Here is a 23,965-nt window from a genome sequence, read left to right as displayed (position 1 = left end):
TTAAGTCAATATTTATTTAATAAGGGTGGTGAGGTGCTCAAAGTGCAAGGGAGAAAAGTAAAAATAAAACTAATATTAACCGCTAAATTGGCTAAAACTACAGCTCACTATTCTCCTCCAAACAACCTAATTCACAAAGTAATAGGGATCTGTCTCTGAAATCCCATTTCCTTTATTTGATACTCTCAGCGTACTTGTCTTTGCCAGAAGTGCTTTTTGCTCTAATAATTCCAAAAATCTGTAAACAATTTCAAGTCAAAAAGACATTGTACAGCAGACTTGTTCAGGAGAGTTACTGTTTTTAAGGTGACACTAATCTTTAATTAAAACAGAATGAAACCAGTTGGACATACTTTTATTTTCCTTTCCTTTTCTTTTTTTCTTTTTCTTTTATTTGCAGTGCTGGATTCTGAATATATGTAAAGGATTTTTATTTCTTTTAAATAACATATATACTTTTAAATTCATTGCTTTACATTTTACATATACTCTTTATATTTATACACACATAAAAACACACACACATATATACTTTCAGATAAATACAACCTTAGTACTTGCTACTGTCATCTAGGTTTGTGACATTACTAGTGTTACTTATTCAGCAAAATAATACATGTACGCTACCACAAGATGGAAAACAGGACCAAAATTAAAATTACTTGTGACTGCCTAGGTGGAAAACACAGACCAGAAAGTAATGCCTCTGTATATGTGGAGGTTTCTGGGAAGTTCTCCGGGTGTCAGTGAGGTTTGCTGAAGCTCCAGCCTTGAGAGACAGTGCAGCCTGTGCAGCTCTGCTGCCGATACAGAGACCTCAGTGCGGCGGTGCTTTACACAGCCCTGTGGGGAAAATTTGGGAAGTGACTTCTTTTTGGGTGCAGCTTTCAGTTCTCATGTTAGAACTATAGTTTTTAAGAGCTTCCAATGGGTTAAATTATTTATGTTAAATGGCATGTTGGATTGCGTCTGTTGCCTCCTAATTAGATCGTAATTACAGTGCAGCTTTGTGAAGCTGTCTTGTCTGATTAGAAACAGTTTTACAACTGATCTGCTTGACCTTTCCTTTAAAACTTTTTGAATTCCAGATTAGTAGCGGCTGTGCAGGGTAAATGACGAACAAACAGAGGTGCTCTGGATTAAAGATAATTGCAGATGTTAACTCCTTCAACTTGGACTAATTATTTATATTATATATGTGTGTGTGTGTGTGTGTGTGTGTCATTCTAAGCTGAAAATAAACCCATCAGTAATGACAGTAGTGTCAGTGAATAAAGTAAGCTTTTTTGTGAGCTTTAGTTAGCTTTTTAAAATCTGATGATTGCAAAACAAGTATAACAACTATCTCGATGATTAATGGGTGCCCCCTAAAGTAATACTGCTGTGATGAAGTAATAATGTGACAGTTGCAGTAAGTAATGGCAGACAGAATTGCCGCACTATGTTCAGTGGCCTTGTACAAAACACCTGCATACTACAGTTTTGGTGGAAAGGCAAGACTGTCACATAATTCAGTGTTGAACAGTATAGTCCAGGGGATGACAAAAGGTCTGTGAGTAAGTGCTCGGACAGACAGACAGTCACACAGCGACTTTAGGCCAATGAAACGGCACGGCCGAATGCTTTTTGAAACGGTAGTTCTCCCTCATTCTCTGTGAGAGGAGCTCTCTCACTGAAGACCGTCTCCAGTCCCGCACACCTGGTCTCCATTATCTCCGCATTTCCCAGCCCTGCACCCCCTAACAGGCCGGCCTGGGAATCAGAGCTGTTCTTTCATCTTGCCATCATTAGAGCAGCCAGCCCAGGGTCAGGCCCCAGTCCGACAGGCATTCCAGCAGCAACACACAACTGATTTTGGTTAAGGAAAGCAGGAGGGTTGGGGGGGGGGTGGGGGGGCAAAGAAAGCTGGAGTCAAAGTAATATTAATAAGAGAGAGCCTCAGAATAATTATTGTATTAAGATTTTTTTTCTAAACTGTCAGTTTTCCCAAAGCAATGTGAAATATGAAGCCTCACCTCAAAGCCTCATGTATGCCCCCCCCAACCTCTCTCTCCCTACACACACATATATATATATATATATATATATATGCAGAGAGAGAGAGAGAGATGCACATACACACACACACAAACCTCCCTCTCCAATACTCACACTTACCCTCTCATTTACCTTTCCCTCTTTAAACCTTACTACTGCACACTACAGTAAAGCTACAGGCAGTCAAAGTTCTCAGACAAAGATGGCAGATTTATAAACATGTATGAATTGTTACATTTTTCAAAATAATATGTTGTGTGAATGGTTTCTCTGTGCAGGTTTAATCTTATAAGCACAATGTCTAGAATAACCAGGTTCCATCCAGTAAAACTCGACTTCTGACTTAGAAACCAGTGATAGTTTAACCGAATCCATGTGCCGTGATTTAAAAAAAAAGCGGAGGGTGTTTCTCAGTCACTGTCCAGCTCTGTGAATCACAATCTACAGCACTGCATCAGGGATAAAATGCTCTGGTCACATGCCAGTCAGAACCTCCAGGGAAGTTCTGATCCAATATGTTTTAAATAATTGTTGATCTTTATTCCCCCTCTCTAAATGTCTGGGTTAAAAGGGCTGAGGAAATCAATCATGGACACAAAGGGGGCTGTAAAATAAATCTGATCTGAACACAATCTTTTTTTTCCTGGTAAAAAGAAAGGGTATTATTATTTATGATTTAAAAAGAAAAAATGAATTCAACTCCAATTTCTGCCTCAACACACAAATTCTTCAGGGGGGCTCAAAGGGTGCTGAGAAGGAATGAGGGGGTGAGCAACATTCCCCACACATATTATCCTAATTATGCGGGGGGGAACCTATCGCTCTATTATATGTTGCCGTCACAGGCTAATATTTTTGCCTGTCAGGGCTGATATCTGCTCAGTTTTGGTCAAAGTCCTTGTGATGGACTTCATTTCCTATTAAGTAGAAACAGAAGGTGCTGCGAAAACTGTGACACCTGATCCCCCGTCCAGCCGCTGCACAAGAGCAGCAGAGAAAAGCCGTGTGCCGCCGAGAGCGAGCGCCTGCCAAGACACACTCTGCACACCTTCCCCAGGGGGCCACGGGGGGTGCCACCCACCTGTGCCGAGGGGGCAAGTCTGGGAGGGCACAGGGAAGGCAGAAATATACTTTGTATCCTCCACTGAGGGCTTGAGAGGGTTGAACCAGGGATAAATACTTAGGCCTGTGCTGTGGGAATGGGGTAAGAGGGGTTGGCTAGTAAGTGATGCATGCTTATTGGCTATGTTTTCACAGCAGTCTTACTTTGAGGTTAGAATTCAACTGTTGAGAAAAATGCTTCGTATTTTTTATTCTGAGCTCCCTGTCAGGAACGTGCCAATGCTGTTTATGGTGGGTTGGACAGGGGCTGCTAATACAATGTCCAGGAGCAGTCCCTTTAGGTGGCTGCAGGGACCTTTAGCTCTCCTGCCCTCCAAAGTCGGCTACTGTCTCTTCAATAGTGCCCGATCCTGGAATTATTATAATTTTTTTCCCCCACACTAAACTGAGACTATAAACTTTTACACCCCGTAACTGTCCAGTTTGAAATTGAATTTCCGGAGGTGACAAAACTTTTTTTCCTCTCTCTCTCTCTCTAAAATGAGTGGGGCTGTTAAATTCAAAACAGTAACTTGTCTGTCCAATTTAAATTTTTATTCTATTCCCTTTCGCATCCCCCTTACCCATCATTTTTCTTGACAGAAGAGATTGAATTAGTTTGACCTGTTCTCACAACTCAAGCACAATCGGGTTTTGACATTGATAGGGGAAGAAGAGAGTGACAATAAATGGAGATGCAGCCCAAGGTGGGGGAGAAAGGGGAGGATTGTCAGGGAAGAAGGACACTTTGTGGTGTTTGCTCAACTCTGGAAAACGACTGAGATCAGACACCCTTATGAGTTTTCAATGAAGGTAGTCCGATTTATGTACTTCGGAAATTTCGATCAAAAGGTAGCCTGGGAATCAATTTGAATGAGGCTGTTTTGTCTCGTTGTGTTTCATTCCTCGATTTATGTGACCCAAGACACACTTCATAGGTTTTACACTTTGTTACATCAGCCAAATAAATGAAGTACGTAAGTTAAGTGCCTAACTTATCTGCAGTGGTTAGCTCAATACATTTTAATATATTGGTACAGATCTCTAAAGTTTACAATTACAAAAATGCTCTAAAATTAAGATAATTCATTATTGCAGCGTGAAATCGATCATCATTTACTTATTATTAATTAACTGCATAAAGACTTTCTCTAATTTTATGTATTCTGCTGTGGTAAAAATAAGCACTGTTGGAGTATTGTTTGCTGTTCTATAGTGTAAGCAGCACAGGATTAGCACAATGCTGCCCAAAAGTCTGCTGGGACAGTCACCCTTCCCAAGCCCAGCGCGTCATACAACCTAGAAGCAAGCTATGTTGTTGTTGTTTACCAAGCTGTTCGTGTTCCTCATTTTGTATGGAAACAGTTGTCAGTATCAATGTCAACTCTAAACAGAAATCATATTTTTTTCCCTTCATAAAATAATATGGATGACTGTGTTCATCGTGACTTGTAGTTTCCTGCTAGTTTACACACTCTCAGTGAGTTCACCAACATCTCTCAAATCAAAATCCCATAGTTTATACCCATCAGAGATATCAGTCTGCAGTTCTCCATTCTTACATAAAAAAAGCAGATGTATACACACTTATACTGAATGTGAGTAAGATAATCATTAGGATTTTACTCAAATAACAGATACAGAATAAAAATGATTAAAATCAACCGGTGGCGACTGACTGTCATTTTCAGTACTTCAGGCTGGTGCTCGAAAGTGCCTCATCACTGACTGTGGCCTATCTGATTGAAAGAGGGTGCAGGGAAGGGTGGTAACTAGATCTAGTTCTGTGTCCTAAAGGTCAGCCTTTCACCTTGAGGCCATGAAAGCTCAAAAGAAGAGCTCTCTCGCTGAAGGCCACAGTATTGTGAGGCACTAACCCAATTTCACACTCTGTGACTCAGAGGGGCTGGCACAATGCATGCCCCGAGTGTGGATGCCATCTGGTACAGAGTTGGGAGGAAGCTGCCTGGCTTTTCACACTGATCCCATTAGGACTCTCTTAATTCATTCGGGATGTAATGCTGCGTGTTAATTGGCTCAGCATGGCCGGTGAATCTGGTTCTCTTGCTACCATGAGGTGTGGATCAGCCTCCATCATCAAACTCACAACATCAGCTCTGGACTGTGTTCAAGGATCCCCCCCCAAGCACTGTTTGTACAGAGCAAGCCACAGATAGTTTACTCACACTGGGCAGAAGCACAAAACAACCCAATACAAATGAATCCCCACTGGCAAACCATATTTGTTTGTAGACCGAAAACAGGATTGATCCATATCCTTCTGTACTTCCAGTGAGTTCTTCATAGATTATATAAAGCTACGGAAAATAAAATTGCTTTAATCAGTTTCATGACTTTCAAGGAAATAGATAATCTTACTCTGAAGAAAGATAATTTGCTTAAAATGTCAATATATTTTTAGAAGACAGCTAAGCAACAAGGAATTCAGCATTTATCAAATGACAATGTCACTTTTCAGCAGATTTCAAAACTAACAAACTAATTATGAAACTTTTTTAAGGCACAATACAAGGTTTGTGTGCTGGACTGTGCATAAATAAGGTTTTGAAGAGAGGGCACAGTCATTTTTCTTTTTAATTGAATTGAATACAAATGGAATAAAATGTTAGTATCTTGATGAAAATCTCCAGAAAAAGTGAGGCTTACCAAAAAATATTTAATGACACAGCTATAAAGACAAAAGACATATCCCCTGCCCCCATCCCTGCTTTTCTTTTCCAAAAGAGAATTTAGTGTCAATGCAGTGAAAGCTCCACATGCAGCATTAAAATCAAACTGACACTGCGTGACCAGGGGGGCTGGGGATGGGGGTCGTGATATGACCTAGCTGATTGGGATATTTCATACGGAGAGCGAATAAAAAAATATAAAAAAGAATAACACCACAAGAAATGTCATAACCAACAAAGTAACAATTGTCTGAATGGAGAGAAATGCATAAGCTTACTGAGAAACACGAACCATGATTATTTTGGAGCTTCAGACCGCGGTTGAAAGAGCAGCAGTGGCTAAAGCTAAAGCGCCGGCTGTACAAGCTGGTCTAAACTGGCCTATAAGCAAGCCTGTGGGCTGCCCCGGGGCACCAAGCACTGCTCCCAGGGAGCCACTGGAGGATTACTTCGTGCTTGACGATTCCTCCGAGGCGGCTGTGCAGTGTGAAGCGCACACGTGTTTAACAAGAGCAAAATTCATCAGATTAATTCTGTTCGTACCAGGCCATCCGTAACTTCAAATAGTGCATCATCAAAAGCTTATAGCATACAGCATTCAAGAAAAGAAAACATTAAATGATGCTAATCGAGATTGAAACTCCATATTCTTTTGTGTTGTTGTCGTCCAAGACTAGGTGGTTAGCTAACTGGAGGGCTACATGTGCTCTGTGTACACATTCTACCTTCCAAACCAGGGCTACAGCAAAATCACTCTAGAAATATTCTTTGAGAAAATAATTGTATAACAATTAATTACAGTGTAGGATGGGAACAAATAAACGAGTCTCTCACACACAAAAATATATAAAAGGTGCTTAAAGTAAACAACTACACTTTGAATTGTTGTTGCACACTTATGCACAATTAGATTGTGTGGATTGTGAGTGCACTGAAATAGTGCTGTGTAATCTACTCAAAACCCTTTGTGCAAACCCCTAACTTTGGGCCCAAGTATAACATGCAGACAGCAGTTTTACTCCCCATACCAGAGTGTTCTCTAAAGAACAAAAAACTTGACTTACATATCTGCAGTCATGCAGGCTGAGCTAGCTTCTGTTGTTGCTCTTGGTTGGACAGAGGACAAAGCAGTGGCTTTAAAAAGTACTGATAAAAAGATTTAAGTCTGGCCAGCAATGGAGAGAACCTGGCATCTGACCATTTCCGTATCAAACTAGGAGATCTCCCATACATACAATCAACTTGTTACTTTAGGGCCAAATATGTTTTTCTTTTTGTAGTTTTATAATACTGTGGGAAGTGAAAGCAGAGATCTTGAGATTGGGGTGCTATGGTTACTCATGTATTACAATACATTATGACTGAGTGTGCCAGGTTTTCTGACACTAAGCATTCATGAGAATTATTGCATTTCTAATGTGTGCCAAGTATTGCAGAACTGCTTACACTAATTTAGTTTATTACTGCACACCAGTTAATCAGGATGCATGTACTTGCATGGATTCATACCGTTGCTATAACTCATTCATACTCTTCAATGCCCAATAGGACTATGCACCACAGTCAACAGATAAGAGTAAAACTCTTGCAAATGAAAACAGCCAATGCAGAGAGGGAAAGGAAAAACTATTGGTTTGTTGTAAAAGTTCACCATCTCCAATGACACAGTATAGACCAGTGGTCTTCAAACCTGATCCTGGAAAGCCCATATCCAGGTAGTTCAATAAGTCAACCAAACTCAGCAATTTCTAGTAACAGGGAGCACATTTCTGTTATTGATCAATTAAGCAAGTCACTTATTCAATCAAGGGTATTAGGGTGTTTGTTCAAATAATCTCTAAATGACAGTAAAATCAACAAAACACCCACTCTCCTTTACCAGGGTTGGAGATCCCTCCCAGTCCACACACAACTTTCTGGTAGAATTTCAGCTCGAACATCCTCACCAAGACAGGGAAACCATTACCAAACCCTTCGATGGGGCACTCTACACAGACTGGTCAAAGGAGCCCAGTGTATGTGCATTATGGAATCGTTACGGATTAAACGAAAATGTCTGCATTTTTCAGCTTTGAGAAGAAACACGTGTCCTATGTGAGAGGAAAAACAATAGAGAGATTGTCAGGATGTTGTGTAGTGCCTTCCGTGACGCATGGAGTCGGTCATGTGAAGCTCTGGGGTTATTCTGATGACAAACAGGACATACAGCAGAGGCAGAATAACGTTTAGGGCTTCAAACATAAACTCTGAGAACTGAGAGCACTTTGAGAAAGGAACACAGGCACCAATACATTTTGCTCATACTTTTTTAATGTATCACAATGAGCAAGAAACATACTTGATGAAATATTTTCAAAGGAGTATATTCAATTACCATCTACAATCAACTTAACTAGGACAACAAGGTTTTTTGTGACAAAAGTTTTTTTTCTTTAAAAGTTTGAAGTTCCATGTGGTATTTGTATGTTAGTCTCCATGTAATTTGGTACAGTTTGGAAATCTTCATCATATAATTACAGTAACAAAAAAGCTAACAAGACTACAGTATAGAAAAGACATCAAGAACAACATTTTTGGTTTAACTTGCTCTTTTTTTGTACATTGCAAGGCTGTTTTTTTCTACCCTCAGGTGGGCCAACTGGAACCACGGAGCCATACTGTATGAGGCTCAGAGGAGGAATAATTAAAAAATAATAAAATAAAATACAGAAAAAAGTAAACAAAAATAAAAATAAAATAAACATTGTGGCACCAGGAGTCACAAAAGTATCAGGGCTCCATGTAACAGTTCATCTTTGAAAGTGGAGCAAATGGTTGTTTGGTTAGTTGGTTGGTTTGCGTTTTTTTGAACAGCTTCTTTAGGAATGAAAACTACAAAACCCTCCCTTCTTTTTTTCCGAACCAGCTGACGATGCAATGGGATTGGTTGTCTCCAGAAGAGAGCTGCTGTCTGATTGGAGAGCGCCATTTGTCAATCAATGAGAGGAAAATTAAAAGTGGAACAACACTGAGAACGAAGAAAAACGAAGCAAACAACACTGTCCCTCCAGTCTGGAGAATAATGGGGAAATGAGAGAGAGATGCTAAGCAGAAGCAAAGCTGGAGTGAAGGGCTGCTGCTCCAACTACATTTGTCCGGCTTTTCAGGATTTTCCTTTTTAGTTTTTTAAATCTCCATCCGGCTCCAGAGTCCATTCCCATATCCGAGTTTTCTTTAATTAAATAACAACTTTATATATTGGAGCCATGAAAACCTGCTTTTGGCTCCCATGCCCAGTTTGGTATGCCCACCACCACTCATAATAGCCTTCTCATTCACCTCAATGTGATCTTTCCAAAAAATTGCCCAGTTTTTTTTTTCTTTTTTCTTTTTTTAAACAAAAAAAGTTGATGTCTTGTTTTTTTTTTTTTTTTTTCTTTTTTAAATATATCTATATATGTATACATGTTTATTTTCACAGTGGGCAAAAAGATTACCTCTAGAGCAATACCTTGTTATTTTTATTTTATTTTTTTATTTTTTGTAAAATGTCCATGAAAATCAAGTATGCCAACATGTGTTGACGCTTCTTTCAAAAGTATTCAGCTGTCGTCTTTGTGTGTTGTGCCGCAATAAAATATACACTTATCTGGGGCACCACCTTAAAACTTCCTTTGTTTCGTTTTGTTTTGTTTTGTTTTAAACTGCATAAAGCTTTGGCCACATTCATATATTTAATTTAAAATAAAAACTGCTCAGTGCTTTATTATTATTATTATTATTATTATTGTTATTATTATTATTATCATCATCTTCATCATCATTTTTTAAATTCAATTTTTTCACCTCCTTTTTAAATCCAGCTTCACGGTTCAGTACTTTTGGTGCCTTTTACACGCAAACAATAAAATAACATTAAAAACAAGGAAAAAAAAATAGACTGACATGGGCTCAGGTAGGACACACACAGTTCACTGTCTGAATCTGGTGCTTAGACCTTGACCTCTTCCTACTCAGTGAAGAGCCCAAATCAGAATACACTTTGGAAACAAGAATTCAAACAGTCTGTTAAAAACACAAAAATATAAGAAACATCATTACACCATAAAGTGGCCAGGTCATAGTATAAAGATTAAAAAAGAAAACTTCAGCAATTCAAATATAAAGCTAGTGTTAAATGTTAACAATTTTATATGAGCGAAAACAAATAAAGTAATATACATAAACCAAAATAACATACAAATAGATATATGAAAAACAACAACATATAACTGACATTTTTGAGAAACAAACAAACAAAAAGTAGTAAAAAGCTTTGAAGAATAAACTGTACAACATTGGATTATTATTATTTAATTATATGAACAATATTTCAAAGAACAGGATTTTGGATTTTTGAAGGGTGGCAAATGTGCAGACCAAATCAATCCAATTCATTATTATTATTTATTTAGTTTTGTTGTCTGGAAGTGTTAACACCACATCACATTGCTCTGCACTATTTCAGCGTTTCTGTGTTGTTTTTCTTTTCAAAGCAATATCTATTTTGACGTGCGGCTTTGCTGGATGCAGGCCAGGGGGTATTAGCTTACAGCCATGGGGCAGTTGTTCTCAACTGGTTCAGCTGTTCGGATTTCAATGGAGCCATGATTTTGGTGTAAGGAATCTGCCAGAAAGAGACAGAAATGTTTTTATATTTTTTATTTTCTCACTTAATATGTTGTAATGCAGGGAGGGAAGAAAAGGGGGTTTCATTGAGCATAACCAAACCATTTTCATCTGCAATATACAGGAGTGACCTCTTTGGAGATAAAGGTGTGGACACCCCTCTAAACGTTCCAAAAGCTTTTCAGGGACATCTTAAAACTGAACTTCTGCTGTTTTCCTCGATTTTTATTTTGTAATGCTTTGGAATGAAAATGTCTTTAAAAAAATCTGTTATCATTAGATAATATCTGAAAATGGCTTTGCACTCTTCAGAAAACAGGGATGAGTCCCTTCAAGTGTTCACACTAAGGGAGGCCATCTCTTGAGAGTTTAGTTGCAAAACAGCATTTATTTCCTTCGGTATGTTGCTGGACGATGAGAGGCATGTAAACCAGTGAAACAGACGTCTGAGTACCAGATGTGTGTAAAGTTTTTTGGTGACCACTATTTTTAGGTAATCTTTTCAAATGGGCTTCATCCTTTCTAGTTCTGGAGATTATTGTTGTCCCCACACCAGGATTACACAAGAGGGAATTGGAGTCCTTTCATTTTGCAAACCAGGATACTAATTTACACAACAGCTTACAGTCACCTTGCAAATAACAGAAATAATCATAATTAGAAACCAAACAAAACAAAAACAAACAAAAACTCAGTCCTTGCTTTAAAAAGAAAAAGAAACAAACTCTCCGACGTGGTATTTTGGAATGCACTGTTCTGTACAAACAATATAGATCATTGGCTTTCAACATTGGTTTGTTAAAAATAAAAAAATAAAGAAAATAGAAAGTCAGCCAAACTGTCCTTTGGAACGTATATTCACAGTCTTCAAAGTTCCGTTTTTGCAACAAGAAAAAAAATAAAAATAAAGAAAAAAGGGAAATAGCAGAGGCAGGGAAAATTGGTTTATTGTTTCTGTTTTTGTTAAAGCTTAGCCAAAAAGCAAAATGAGCATGCATCTAGGTATTCTTTTTTTTCTTTTTCTTTTTCTTTTTCAAAAAACTACATTAGCAGCAAAACTTATGTCTTCAGAGACCAGACCTTATACATTTTCTTAAAAAATGGATTTTTGTGTGTGACAGAAATGAAAATGTCTAGATTAACATAATACAAGTGCCCCAAGTTTAACAAAGAGCTTTTTTAACCTCTATCTTACAAACTGCAATGGCTCTATTATGGTGCTACTCCACAATGCAAGGACAAGGGCCCTTTTTTGGTTTTTGGTATTCTTGTTATTTTACTTAAAAAGCCACCTGTCTGCTTGCAAAGAAGCAAAAACGGCAACTCTGATGCGTACTCCTTTATTTTTAAACTTTGTTTTCTTTTCTTTAAAAACAGCAACAAATTCTCAAGTATAAAGAAGCCTCTTTTTCTCATCTTTATGCACCAATGGTGAAAGTGTTTTGTCTTTGGATTTTCTTTTTTTTGTTTTAAAGCATGAGAATTATTATTATTATTATTTTTTCATTTTCATCTATGACAACGAAAAAAATAAAGTTCAAATGAAAACAAAACAGACTGCAGCCACACTACACAAAGAACAAAGGTCTGCTTTGTAGCACAAGAGGAGTAAGTAACATCTCCAACTCTACAAGTGCAGATAGAAAGAAAAACAGAGGGAAAGAAAGAGAGAAAACGAGTCAGACAGTGTTAAGTGCACAAAGGTAACACAATTAAATATAATTAAATATTTTCTTCAAAGTATCACCCCAGTTTTTCTTTTTCTTTTTTTTGTACTGTAGAGACCAAAAAAAAAAAAAAAAAGAAAAATTGCTTGTTTCAGTCCCACGAAAATGAAGGATCCCACCAAATCAGTGAATGGTGGTAGGGTGAACAAAAGCTGAGAAGCAGAGGATAAGACAGAAATAAAGTATAGATCAATTACTGCTCCTAAATCTATTCTATTGGAATGACCAAGACAACATCAAATGAAGCGCCTTTAAGTTGGACGATACAAAAGCTAAATGTACACAAAGTTTTTTTTTTCAATCTACCATACTGTTTAAATTCATTTCCAATGCAACAATCTACTTAACACCAAAAATGTTCATATCTATCATAAATACAGAAAGTTTTTTTTTCTTAAAAAAATCTTTTTTTTTCACCTACAAGTCCGCAACACTCTTTGTGTGTGGGTAAAGTGGGAGTGCTAATTTTCCCCTTTTGAAATTATTTAAATGTTTAAACTCAGCAGATCAGCTACCCTTTTTGAATCCCCAGAAAGCTATGCCGTTATAATATTTTCTCTCTCTTTTTTTTTTTTAATACTTTCTGCCTGTTAAATTAATCATTAAAAAAACAGAAACTTTTTTTCTCCTGTTAGGAACAAAAGTATAAAACAATGAATTTCTGTAACAGAAAAAAGGTTGTGAGCTGTTGACCTGAGAATAAAATAGACATTACATTATTTTTTTATTTTAGCAAGCCATTGGTATCTGAACGCTTAGATAGCAAGAAAACTGTAAATGTAAGACTATTCTCCCATACAGTACATACTGGCTTTTTTTTTTTACTGTGCTATTAACTGGGGATAGTTATGCAAATAAGGGAAAAAATTATAATATTTATTTTGTAAGGGGGGGGGGGGGGGTCAGGTGGTCTGAATATCATTTGAGGCAGTTCATTGCTCTACAGCATTCCACTACTAACAGTATCCAAAACTTAACTGCAGTGATCTTCTATTTCATATATATTTGTGTTGAAAGAAACGAAAACCAGCATGTTGATATGGGAAAACAATCCACTAACATTTAATTTTTGGTTACAAGCTTTGGAATTGCAGTTAGTCTTTACACATTTTTTTCTTCTGAAATTGGTTTGTATATTTTTTAAACTTTTTTTGTATTTTTTTTTTAACATCGCTGCTTTTTTTGTTGTTTTTGTTTGTTTTTTATTTTTTGTTTTTTTTAAATATTGTCCATCGTTGAAAGCTCTTTTACAATCTGATGGAGTCCGTTCCTACGCTAGCGAGATTACTACTACAACTACTACTGTCTTTGAGACAGCTGGGCTGCTGTGGCTCCTCTGCTGGGCGGCCCAGCCTGTCCACAGACTTCTGACTGCTGTCAGAGTCAGACTCGTCGGTAAAGACGTCTGTTGGTATCGAGGTCTGAACCCCTGAGGTGCTCAATGAACTTGAGGTAACCGTTGAAGGTGAGGATACTGGAGGAAAAGAAGAAGTAGAAGAAGTGGCATTGGGCTTCCCAGCTAAAGCTCTGGAGAAAGGGGCCTGGGGCCAGGGTTTGCCAGTGGCTGTGGCGTGTGGGGGGGTGGCGGTGGAGGAGCACGAGGATGAAGACACAGAAGAGGACGGCGTGGTGGCTGTTGTTGTTGGCGGGGGAGGGGGGCTGTTGTTAGAGTGAGCGGCAGACTGCGAGGTAGATGCGGTGTTAGGATCGGGGAAGCAGGCTGAAGAGTGAGGTAATAAACTAGTAGCGTGCTCTTTGGCATTTCTGGCTGATCGCTTGATTGTTCTGTGTTTGTGCAAGGCCGACTCCAGGTGTTGACTCAGGGCTTCGTCCCCTTCCAGCGTGGTTTCGCAGGCCAGGCAGTCAAAGAAGCTGCCCTCCCCTGCGCTCCCGCCACTGGGGACCCGAAGCAACATCTCTTGCAGGTTTGCCACAGACTGACCGAAAAAGCAGATCGATTTCAGGTGGCTGACGGCCGCCTCTTCATTGCTGAAGACGGCTTGACACTTACGGCACGCCAGCCGGTACTGCACCTTGGGGACGATGTATTGGTCATAGAGGGGGTCCGTGCTTTTGCTTTCCATCTCGTGCTGCTCGGAGGAGGGATTCTGGTGGGAAGAGGAGGAGGAGGTGGAGGAAGAGGCCTCGCAGGAGGGAGTGCCTTTCTGCTCTTCAGCTTTCGCTGGATCTTTGGCAGGTTCTTTGTGGTCTGGGGTCCCCGGGGGTAAAGGGGGAACTGGAGTTTGGCTCGCTTTGGGTTGCTGGAGCTGCTGAAGTTGCTGCTGCTGCTGCTGCTGCTGCTGTTGCTGCTGCTTCTGTTGCTGCTGCTGGAGCTGCCGCTGCTGCTGCTGGAGTGCCTCCTGCAGGCTCTGCTGATATTGCTGGTAGTGCTGGAGAAGGGATCCCGGGGACAGTCCCATCAGAGCTTGCGACAGAGCAGGGTTGTATGGAAACAGGCCTTCCATGCCATACATGGGCTGCAGGTATCCGCCTTGCAGAGCCCCTGGTATCTGGGGGGCGTAGTACGGCGAGAAGCCTGGCATGAAGTAAGGCAGGAACTGGCTGGTGAGCAGAGCCGTAGGGTCTGACGCCAGGGCAGCCTGCAGGGCTTGGAGCTGGGCAGGATCCACCACATACTCCATGCCAGGAGTTGGCATAGAAGTGGCGGGTGTAGCAGGGTCAGGTTTCTCTTTCTTGGTGCTGACAGCGGCAGTGGTAGGCGCTGGGGTGCCCCCTGATGAGGACGGCGTGGGAGGCTGCTCTGTCTTCTCCTTGGGCTTCTCCTTCTCCCTGCCCTTTTCAGCATCGCGCTCCTTTGGGGGTTCGGGCCGGGAACCGGACTGTGTGGCTGCAGAAGTGGGGGTGGAGTGGGAGGTGGAGGTGCTGGACTGGGCAGGGCTGGGTGAGGCCAGGGAGGAAGAGGAAGGAGGTTTGTTGGGTAATCCAGATGTTGGGAGGCTGGGTGAAGGGACATTGGCACCAGGCATGCTCAGGAGGTTTGGAGGTTTTGGAGGCGTTAAAGCTGCAAGACAAGAAAAGGGATGAAAGTGTGACTAATCATGGCCTGAAAAGCATTGTGGAAGACATTACACAGGCAAAACAGGTTGTTGCAGGATAAATGCTGACATTTTAACCAAGGTTATAAGTCACAACACTTAAACCATGATTGAGGAATATATTTTTTGACTGTGCTTCTTCCTCTCTGGTATGGAAGAGTTATGCTCTTTGTATTAGTACAGTAAGGAGTCTGGTTGATGTAGTGCTGGGGGTCATCTTTTACTCTTCTTATTACCATCTTGTTATTGTTATAACTGTCATGTTATTTATTATGTTATTTATCATGTTATTAAGTAAGTGACCTTTTCAGACTTTTACTACAATATCAGACTTTGAGACATGCACATTTTCACAGTTAATAATTGAAAATAAATGTTCTGACAAAATAATTCCAAGCTGAAAACAATAAGTTATTATATTTGTACTTTTCTGCATATGCAAATTTATCAAAAAATGTGATACTGACAGCATGCATTTAAAATAGCATTTCCTCACATCATAGATTACTCAAAGATATTTTTTAACAAAATACCATTTGTTTTACCCAAAAGGAAACAAAAGTTAGGAAATTCATTAAAACCCAGTCCTATATTGTTGAGTTCCTGTTGAGGTCCTTTCCCTGAGGGATGCAGTAATACTCTAGTTTTGGCAGTGATTGCAACTCTGGGGGAGGACTGATTTGTCAGCTGGAAAAAGCCTTTGTTATAGTGACAGGCTGCCTTGTTCTGTGACGACGTACCTGTATTGGATGAAGCAAAGCCTGGTAAGGAAGGACTGCCCACGCCTGGCAGCAGGACGGGGGGAATCCCCTGCAAAGTGGGGTAGGCGGAGGAGAGGTTCAGAGCCTGCAGAGGAGGGCTGTCAAACATCCCTTGCTGCTGCATGGCTTGCTGCTGCGCTAGCCCCAGGACCTCATTGGCTTTCTTAATGCGGTCCAGTTCTTGCTGAGCCATTAGCTGGCGGACAGTGGCAGGGTCGAAATACTCCTTCTCCTTGTCCAGCTGGCTCCCGATGGTGTCCTTCACCTTGGAGATGTGTTGCTGGGAGAAGATGTGATCTCGCACTGAGAGCCGGGCACTGTACTTAATGCCGCACAAAGTGCATTCGGTTTTAGGTCCCTCGTAAGATGTTTGGTTGATGCCGAAGTGCTTGGCCATACTCAATTTGGCCTTCTTCTCCTTGGCTCGGGCATTCTGGAACCATACTTGTACCACCCTCTTTGGAAGTCCAATATCATTGCCAAGTACCTCACATTCCAGCATGGTGGGTGTCCTGTAGTCATTGAAACAAGACTTGAGCACCTTTAGCTGGAGGTTAGTCATCTGGGTACGGAAGCGCTTTTGGCCCGGCCTGTCACCACTGTCAATACTCTTGCTCCCCGAAGCTCCAGGGCTTGGTGAGCATGGGTCTGCCAGACTGGAGGTCTCACTGTAGTCCACCATGGTCTCATTTTCATAGTCCTTGGCATAGTAGCTTGTTGCAGGGCTCACCAGCCCTGAAGACATCTGATCTTCATTCTCTAGAGAAGGGGCCGTCCCTGCAGATTTTGGCAGGAGGTCGGCAGTGTTGTGAGATTGCTTTGCATCTGCACTGTCATTGTCAGCATTGGCCTCATCACCAGTGGTGGTATCGGTGATGGCTGTGTTTACTGAGGAACAGTCGTCATTGTCCAGCTTGTTGTGGTCAAAACTCAGGTTGACAGAGGACATGCTTGGGCTTTCAAAATCTTCCATACCTTCTACTTTGATAGATGATGGGCTCAGCAGGGCCCTTGGGGACAGATCCATGCTTTTGCTCACTGGGGACAGAGATGAACAATGCCCGTCACTGTTTGATGGAGGAAGATGTGAAAAGCTGGAACCATCCAGAGTATCCATTTTCAGCTGCATACCTTCATGGTCTGGGAGCATACTGCTTAGAGAGAGGTTGTAGCCTGCACGCTTTGCTTCATGCCAGTGGCGTGATCGGATGTGGGCCTCCAGAGCTGTCTTTGCTTTGAAGAGGGCACGACAGAAAGGGCAGCGACGGTGAGCTTGAGCAGGTCCCACAGCCCGGAACTGGCCTTTCCTCTCCCTTGCCCGGGTGTTCTGAAACCACACCTGCACCACCCTCTTTTTCAGGCCTACCTCATGAGCAATGTGGTCAAGCATCTTACGGGTAGGGTTGGAGTCCAGCAGGTATTTCTGGTACAGGATCTCAAGCTGTTCAGGTGTGATGGTAGTTCGAAGACGCTTGTCTCTTTGTGGCTCCTCACCGCTGTTGCCACTGTCATTCTCCCCTGGACTGGCACCTGCTTTTTCCTCTAGCTTCCTCTTTAAAGAGTTCATGGTGGAAGTGGGGGTGGAAGGTGAAGTGGCAGAGCTGGTAGGGATCTGGGGTAGGGCTCCTGAAAGAAGCTGACTGGCAAGGAGGGGATTGCTGGGATCGAACAGCATGAAGGGCATGTCCATGGGGCGGTCCAGGAACTGGGGGTGGATAAACTGATTTTGCACTGTGAGGAAATGCAGTTGCTGGTGCTCCTGCCAGTGCTCAAATGAAGGGAAGGCTAGCTTGCACTGGTCACACTGATATGGGATCATCTGCTGGGCCATGTTTCCAAGTTGCTGCTGCTGTGACTGTGGCTGAGACTGGGGCTGTTGCTGCTGTGGAGTAGAGGTCAGGATGGGATTAAGTGTCATGTGGGAACTCTGTGAATGAGTAGGGCTGGCCTGGGAAACAGCAGGACCAGACTGAAGTTGCTGCTGCTGGGATGGGGAGTGAGAGGAATGCTGTGGAGTCTTTGTGGTCACCTGGACCTTCTCCTCCTGTGGCGACTGCTGCTGTTGCTGCTCGGGTTGTGATTGCGGGGGGCTCTCCTGTTTGGAAGGCCCCTGGTTCTCCTGTGGTGGGATTTGTGATGATGGTTCAGCTGAGTGTTTTGTCTTCTCATCATAAGAGTTCTGTCTGGTAGCAGGTGTGGCCTCTTCCTTGTCAGAAGAAGTCATGTGACTGAAAGCTGAGGAGGAAGGAGGCAGAGGGCAGAGACTGGAGGAGGAGGGTACAGGGGTGTTGCAGGATAAACCAGATGGGGTGTGGTACTCATGCATGGCATCCATGGAGTCCTCATTCTGGCTGTCATATTGCCCCTCTTCATCTTCATCCTTGTAACACAATTTCTTCTGGTGCTTGATGAGATCAAAGATGCGTTGGAAGACCAGGCTGCATTTCTTGCACTGGTAGTTCAGATTACTTGTACGGATATAACGGTCATTGGACAGCTCACGTCTCTCTCCTTCCTTGACCCCTTCTCCCTGGTTCTCATAGTTCTTACGAGCTTTTTGACGGGCATTCTGAAACCACACTACAATGACACGAGTGGGCAGATTCAGCAGGTTGGAGAGCTGCTCAAATTCATCATCCTTAGGGTAGGCATTAGCATCAAAGAAATCCTGCAGCACCCTCAACTGGTAGTCAGTAAACCTTGTTCTTGACGACCTCTTGCTACCATAATACTCTGGTCTCATAGGCTCAGGTGAAGGAGGTTTGGAATCAACTTTGGTTTCCTCCAGCGTAGTGACAGGTGGATTGTTGAAGTTGTAGGGTGAATCCTTGTTGCGTTGACGCTCTTTGAATAGGGTGTTGCGGAACCAGTGCTTGATGACCTTTTGGGGTAGGCCAGATTTATCAGCCATCTCTTTAATCTGATCCTCATTTGGGGAGTTGTTGATATCAAAGTACTGCCTCAGGACCCTCAGCTGGTCATCTGTAATGCGAGTCCGTGGCCTCTTATTCTGCTGCTGTTGCTGAAGCATGGCTGGGGTAAGCTGCTGCTGGTATAGCTGAGCCAAGTCAGAGGCCAGGGGCTCCACAGATTGCATCTGGGTAGGGATTTGTGAGGGCAAGGACTGGAGAGACATAGGCTGCATCATGAGTGGAGAGAAGATTGGGAGCTCCATGGGCATGGAAAGCTGAGCCATGGGAACTGGAGGCTGTGGTGTAGAAATAGCAGGTGGTGTGAGAGGAGGTGCAGAAGCAGGAATATTTGGTGTCGGAGCTGGTTGAGGTGGGGGTGGAGGAGGAGGGGGTGGAGGAGGAGGTGGGGGAGGAGCCTCAGGTGTTTGGGGTCTAAGAGGGTACAGCTTGTCATAGTGCTCCCTGTATTCCTTGGCAAATCTCTCTAAGGAGCGGAAGGGAAAAAAAGCTTGATGGACGTGTTCCTGATGACTCTTCAGAATTAAGATGTTGGAAAAGAGCTTCCCACAAGCCTCACACTCCAATTTCTCGAGTCCTTCAGTTGGGTCCACTACTCGGCTGATACTGCTTTGTCCGCTGAGCCCAACAACTCCAATGCCTCCTGGCTTCTTCAGGACTTTCTGCTTGTTCTCATTGTACTGGATAACCAGTTCGAAGCCAAAGTTCTCCAGGAGGGCCTTGGTAGCATTCCCACGAGCATCTGAGGCAATTCTGGGGGGTGGAAAGCCTAGCTCATTGTTTCCAGCAGCTGTGGTGGCTTGGTGGTCTTTCCTATCTCTAGATTTCATGTTGTCCAAGGAGCCATCTTTGGAAATATGACCTGTATCATCCATCTTCTCATTTGTCTCTTTTTCTCTCTGCATTTCTCTGTCCTTCTCATTGTGAATACTGGACTTTGGCTTTTTCTCTGTCTGGTGGAGGAGTGACGCGTTCTGCTGAAGCAAAGCCATCTGCCCCTGTTGCTGTTGGTGCTGCTGTTGCTGTTGGTGCTGCTGTTGCTGTTGGTGCTGCTGTTGCTGTTGGTGCTGCTGTTGCTGTTGGTGGTGCTGCTGCTGCAGTTGTTGATGGTGCATTAGTTGCTGCTGTAGGCAGGTCTGTTGTGCCTGCTGGGCAGAGTGCTTTAGGTCCTCTAACAAGGAGTTGGCGGAGGAAGAGCCAGCCAGACTGCTAGCCAGATTGATCTCTGGGTTGAGCTGGAACTCTGCTCCAGGGATGTAGAAAGGGAAGAGCAACTGCTGCTGCTGCAGTGGGAGAAGAGCTTCGGTAGTCATTGGGAAGTGCTGAAGGAGTGCTGGATTGAAAAGTTGGGACTGGATAAGGGCAGCTTGTTGTTGGAGCTCTTGCTGGAGCTGGGCTTGAGCCTGAGCCTGAGCCTGGGCCAGCTGTTGCTGTTGTTGCTGCTGCTGCTGCTGCTGCTGCTGTTGCTGCTGTTGTTGCTGCTGCTGCTGCTGCTGCTGTAGCTGCTGTTGTTGTCCCCTAGAGGACAGCATGTCTGCTAATTTCTTCTTCTTTGATTCCTTATGTTCAGATGGTGAAGGGAGGCCAGTTGCCAAAGAATTCCCAAGGCTATCTATGGTATGAGATTGTGGCAGCTGACTTCCCAGCAAGCTCTGTACAGTCTGAGGTCCTGCTGAGGAATTGTTGTTAGTGGTGCTTGTGGTATTGATAGATGGATTAGGACTTGGTGTAGAGGTGCCTGCTGAAGACACCACACAACCTCCACCAACAGACACTACACTTGCACTGATGGTACTGCTGCTGCCCCCTGCTGCTTCCAGTTTGGCTGCACGAGCTTTGGTTTGATGGAGGACAGAGCGCATGTGGATCTCCAGGGTCGAACTCTGGCTATAGGCTACATTGCAGGTGCTGCACTTGAAAGGCTTGTTGTCTGGGCTGCTAGTAGGCTCAGGCTGGCCAGTGGTAGATTCTTGTAAGGCCCTCTTGACCTTATGCAAGTGGGAGACAGAGTTGTAGTGGACCAGGAGAATGTTCTTCTGGGTAAAGGACTCCTTGCACACTGTGCATTTAAATGGTCGGGATGGATCCAGAAACTTCTCCATGGTGAAGTTGGGGCCTTTCCGGAAAGGCAGTGCCCGCTTAGGTTCTGATCCAGAGTCTTCTTGTACCGAACCCGAGTCACTACCAGCCGGGCTTTGCTTCTCTTCTGGATCACTCTCATCTCCTTCCTTGTCATCCTCACCAAGAGCTCCTTGGTCCTCTCCCAATGAGGGGTCACCCATTACCATCAGGTCTCCATTCATCAGCAAGCCCCCATAAAGCTGCTGTATGTCGGCCTCACTCAGCTCGAGGTGGCTGGTCTCTAGATGTTTCTTTAAGGCCTGTAGGGTTCTGAAGCTACGCTGACAGAGGCAGCACATGGTGGCTGCCCTGATGACATGGTACTGTGAGTGCAACTGGAGCTTCTCCACAGTCTTGAAGGCCAAGCTGCACTGGTTGCAGCGGTACTTATAGACGTGTCTGTCAGAGACAGGCAGTTGTGGCCTCTTGTTGTGGACCTCATTGAAGTGCATCTGGAGTGCATTGGAGTTTTTGAAAACCTGGTTGCAGCCTTTCTTCCAGCAGAGGAACCCAGCAGATTCTTCCTTCGCTGAGGCCTGGTCTTCTAGAGGTGACTTGCGGGCTTCTGCAGCTTCTGAAGGCAGTGGGGCCCCCTTCTCAGGCTCAGCCTCTGAGGTTTCTGCTGAACAATAAAAAAATAATTCAAATGAATTACAGTGGCTCCCACGTTGGCAGACTCTTGCAATAGAATTTAATTTCCACTGAGGACATCTTGTATCCAGTTGGGTTCCATGATGCATGTACCATCTTATTTCCCCCAGAGTAGTTTGTAGGACAAAAAAGTTAATTCAGAGGCTCCCCCAGGTGCAGGAAGCATATTCTTACCAAATCGAATGACAGCCCTGACTTTAAGGAGGACTAAACCCCATTGGCTTACCAGCACACCCAATTTTGTGATTTGTTTCAGAAAGAAATGTTTCTCAATCTTTTTTGAGACTAATATTTCCCAACTTTTACTGCTAACTTTTAGGTACTTGTTAGGATAACAATTCGGGGCATGAGATTAACGGTTAAATGATTAGCCCTGGAGAATCTTGTGATGAGAGCTGCCACACATACAGATCACTCAGATGAGTGTAAAACTAACCTGATGGCTTCTTTGAGTCATCAGTGCTGCAGTTGGCTGTTGTCTGTGGTGTGTTCTGCCCCTCTCTCTCTGGGCCAGGCACTGGTATGAACATGCTTGTCGGTAACACCTCCGTTGCAGTCACCTGTAATATACAACATAAGAAATCCTCACATTAACTCTCACATGACAGGGAGGATCTTTATTTGTTTTCTATTTTTAACAAGAGTAAACTTAAGGCATCATTGGTTTTCTTTTCATTTCCATGCGTTACATTAAGTTACCTGTTGCTTAGAACCAGCATTCTGAAGACACCAGCAGTTTGCATTTTATTACTGTTCCTTCCTTTACAAATAGAACCACTGTTAACACTTTTACTATTAAAAGAAAAAATGACATGGCCGGTGCGTATTAACTTAGACCTGCTCTTTGTCTGTATTAAAAATGCACAAATGATTTAACTGAAATTAGTTTTATCCTTCTGTTATTAGTAGATAACTTTTCCTGTGATAGCCTTAAGAGAACTGCAGTACACTTTGAAACAGGATAGCTCAAGTGATAGAAGCAGAGGTGGGAAACAAGGTGAATGTCTGTGTGGGTTTTTGAGGGAAGTCATCCTTGGACTCTTTAAAAGTCTTGACCACTCCAGGGGAGAAAAAAACACGTAATTCTTTCTTGGTTAGGCTTAGGCTTCTAATGAATTTATTTAAGAAACACACATGCATGCATTAAATAATCATATTATTTTTACTTTATTTACTATTTCAGAATTTGCACTTTGATCCCTGGCAGTGTTTTGTCACGCGCCTGGAAAGTTCTGCTGCAGCCAATTAGTGAGATGGGCTGAAAGACCTACCTTGGCCAACTGGAAAAGCTTATTAGGGTGCCTAATTAAATCATTCTTCCTCGTAAAAAGTGCATCCCATTCCTGTGGAAAGGAGCACTGCAGAAGGATGCCATCATTAAGCATAGGCATGGTGTGGAAATTCTACCCAGAGTTAAACTAAAGAGGAGCCGAAGACATGGACAAGGCCTCTGTTAAACTGGCGGCTAACCTGCAGTTTAGTCATCTTTAAAGTGGCCACAAAAGGGAAAAAAATCTTACAAGCAAAGCTGCGAATAAAACAGAAAGTCTCTTGTATTATACCTCGTTTGAATACAGCTCAACATAGAGGTATGGATTAATAGGAGGAGATGGACAAATCCAAAGGGAAACAGATGGATAAAGACAGTGGGTAATATGTATTTTGCTTCTGTAAATGAATTATATTTTTCCACTTTTAATTTTTTTTATTTTTTTATTGGAAGATTTCAAGGAGCAATGAATATTGATTAGAATGTGCGAGAAGCGCAGCCAGGTTTTCTTTGCACTCGAAAAGGTTGAAGTCAATCATGTGTGAATGACAGCAACCCCCCATCTTGGCTCCTCCACTCCCCCCCTTCCTCCTACACTACCCCCCCACCACACACACACAAACACACACACACACACACACAAAAGAGACAACAATTCATCAAGAGCTCTCATTAGTGGGCTCCTATTTAACAATAATCAGTGATTGAGATTCGAAGAGGCTGGGAGATGAGGTGCTGTCGGCTTCACCTTCCTTCAATTAACTCCCGAAACAGAATAATCAGCTTCACTCCCCACTCTGCATTTCAATTCACTCCACCCCCCCTCTTTCACTCGCTATCTCTGTTCCGCTGCAAATGAAAGCTAATCCCGAGCTTCCATCTCACTACCAAAATCCAGACCACCCTCCTGCCCCCTCCTAGGATCTGTTGGCACTTTTTCTTTAATAGAGCTCATTTGTACTATGACATTAAAA

At 42.7% G+C, this 23,965-nt stretch overlaps 1 protein-coding gene across 3 annotated transcripts in view; it reads right to left on the bottom strand.

The window, feature by feature from the left end:
* Positions 1–8,120: 8,120 nt before the first annotated feature.
* Positions 8,121–23,965, bottom strand: part of zfhx3b (zinc finger homeobox 3b) — a 171,753-nt gene continuing 155,908 nt past the window's right edge. For 2 of the 3 annotated variants that reach the window (XM_066713793.1, XM_066713794.1), the window contains exons 8-10: positions 22,158–22,281; positions 15,999–21,692; positions 8,121–15,224 (exon numbers count right to left, since the gene is read on the bottom strand). In XM_066713793.1, the coding sequence (XP_066569890.1) occupies positions 13,450–15,224; positions 15,999–21,692; positions 22,158–22,281 (7,593 nt within the window). In that variant the 3' untranslated portion in view covers positions 8,121–13,449. The remainder of the gene's footprint in view (positions 15,225–15,998; positions 21,693–22,157; positions 22,282–23,965) is intronic. The other variant, XM_066713795.1, reaches the window with a different exon arrangement.

The sequence above is a fragment of the Amia ocellicauda genome, chromosome 9 (assembly GCF_036373705.1).
Source record: "Amia ocellicauda isolate fAmiCal2 chromosome 9, fAmiCal2.hap1, whole genome shotgun sequence".
Classification (NCBI taxonomy): domain Eukaryota; kingdom Metazoa; phylum Chordata; class Actinopteri; order Amiiformes; family Amiidae; genus Amia; species Amia ocellicauda.
Note: the sequence above shows the minus strand (reverse complement) of the source record. Positions and strands in the feature narration are given on the sequence as shown.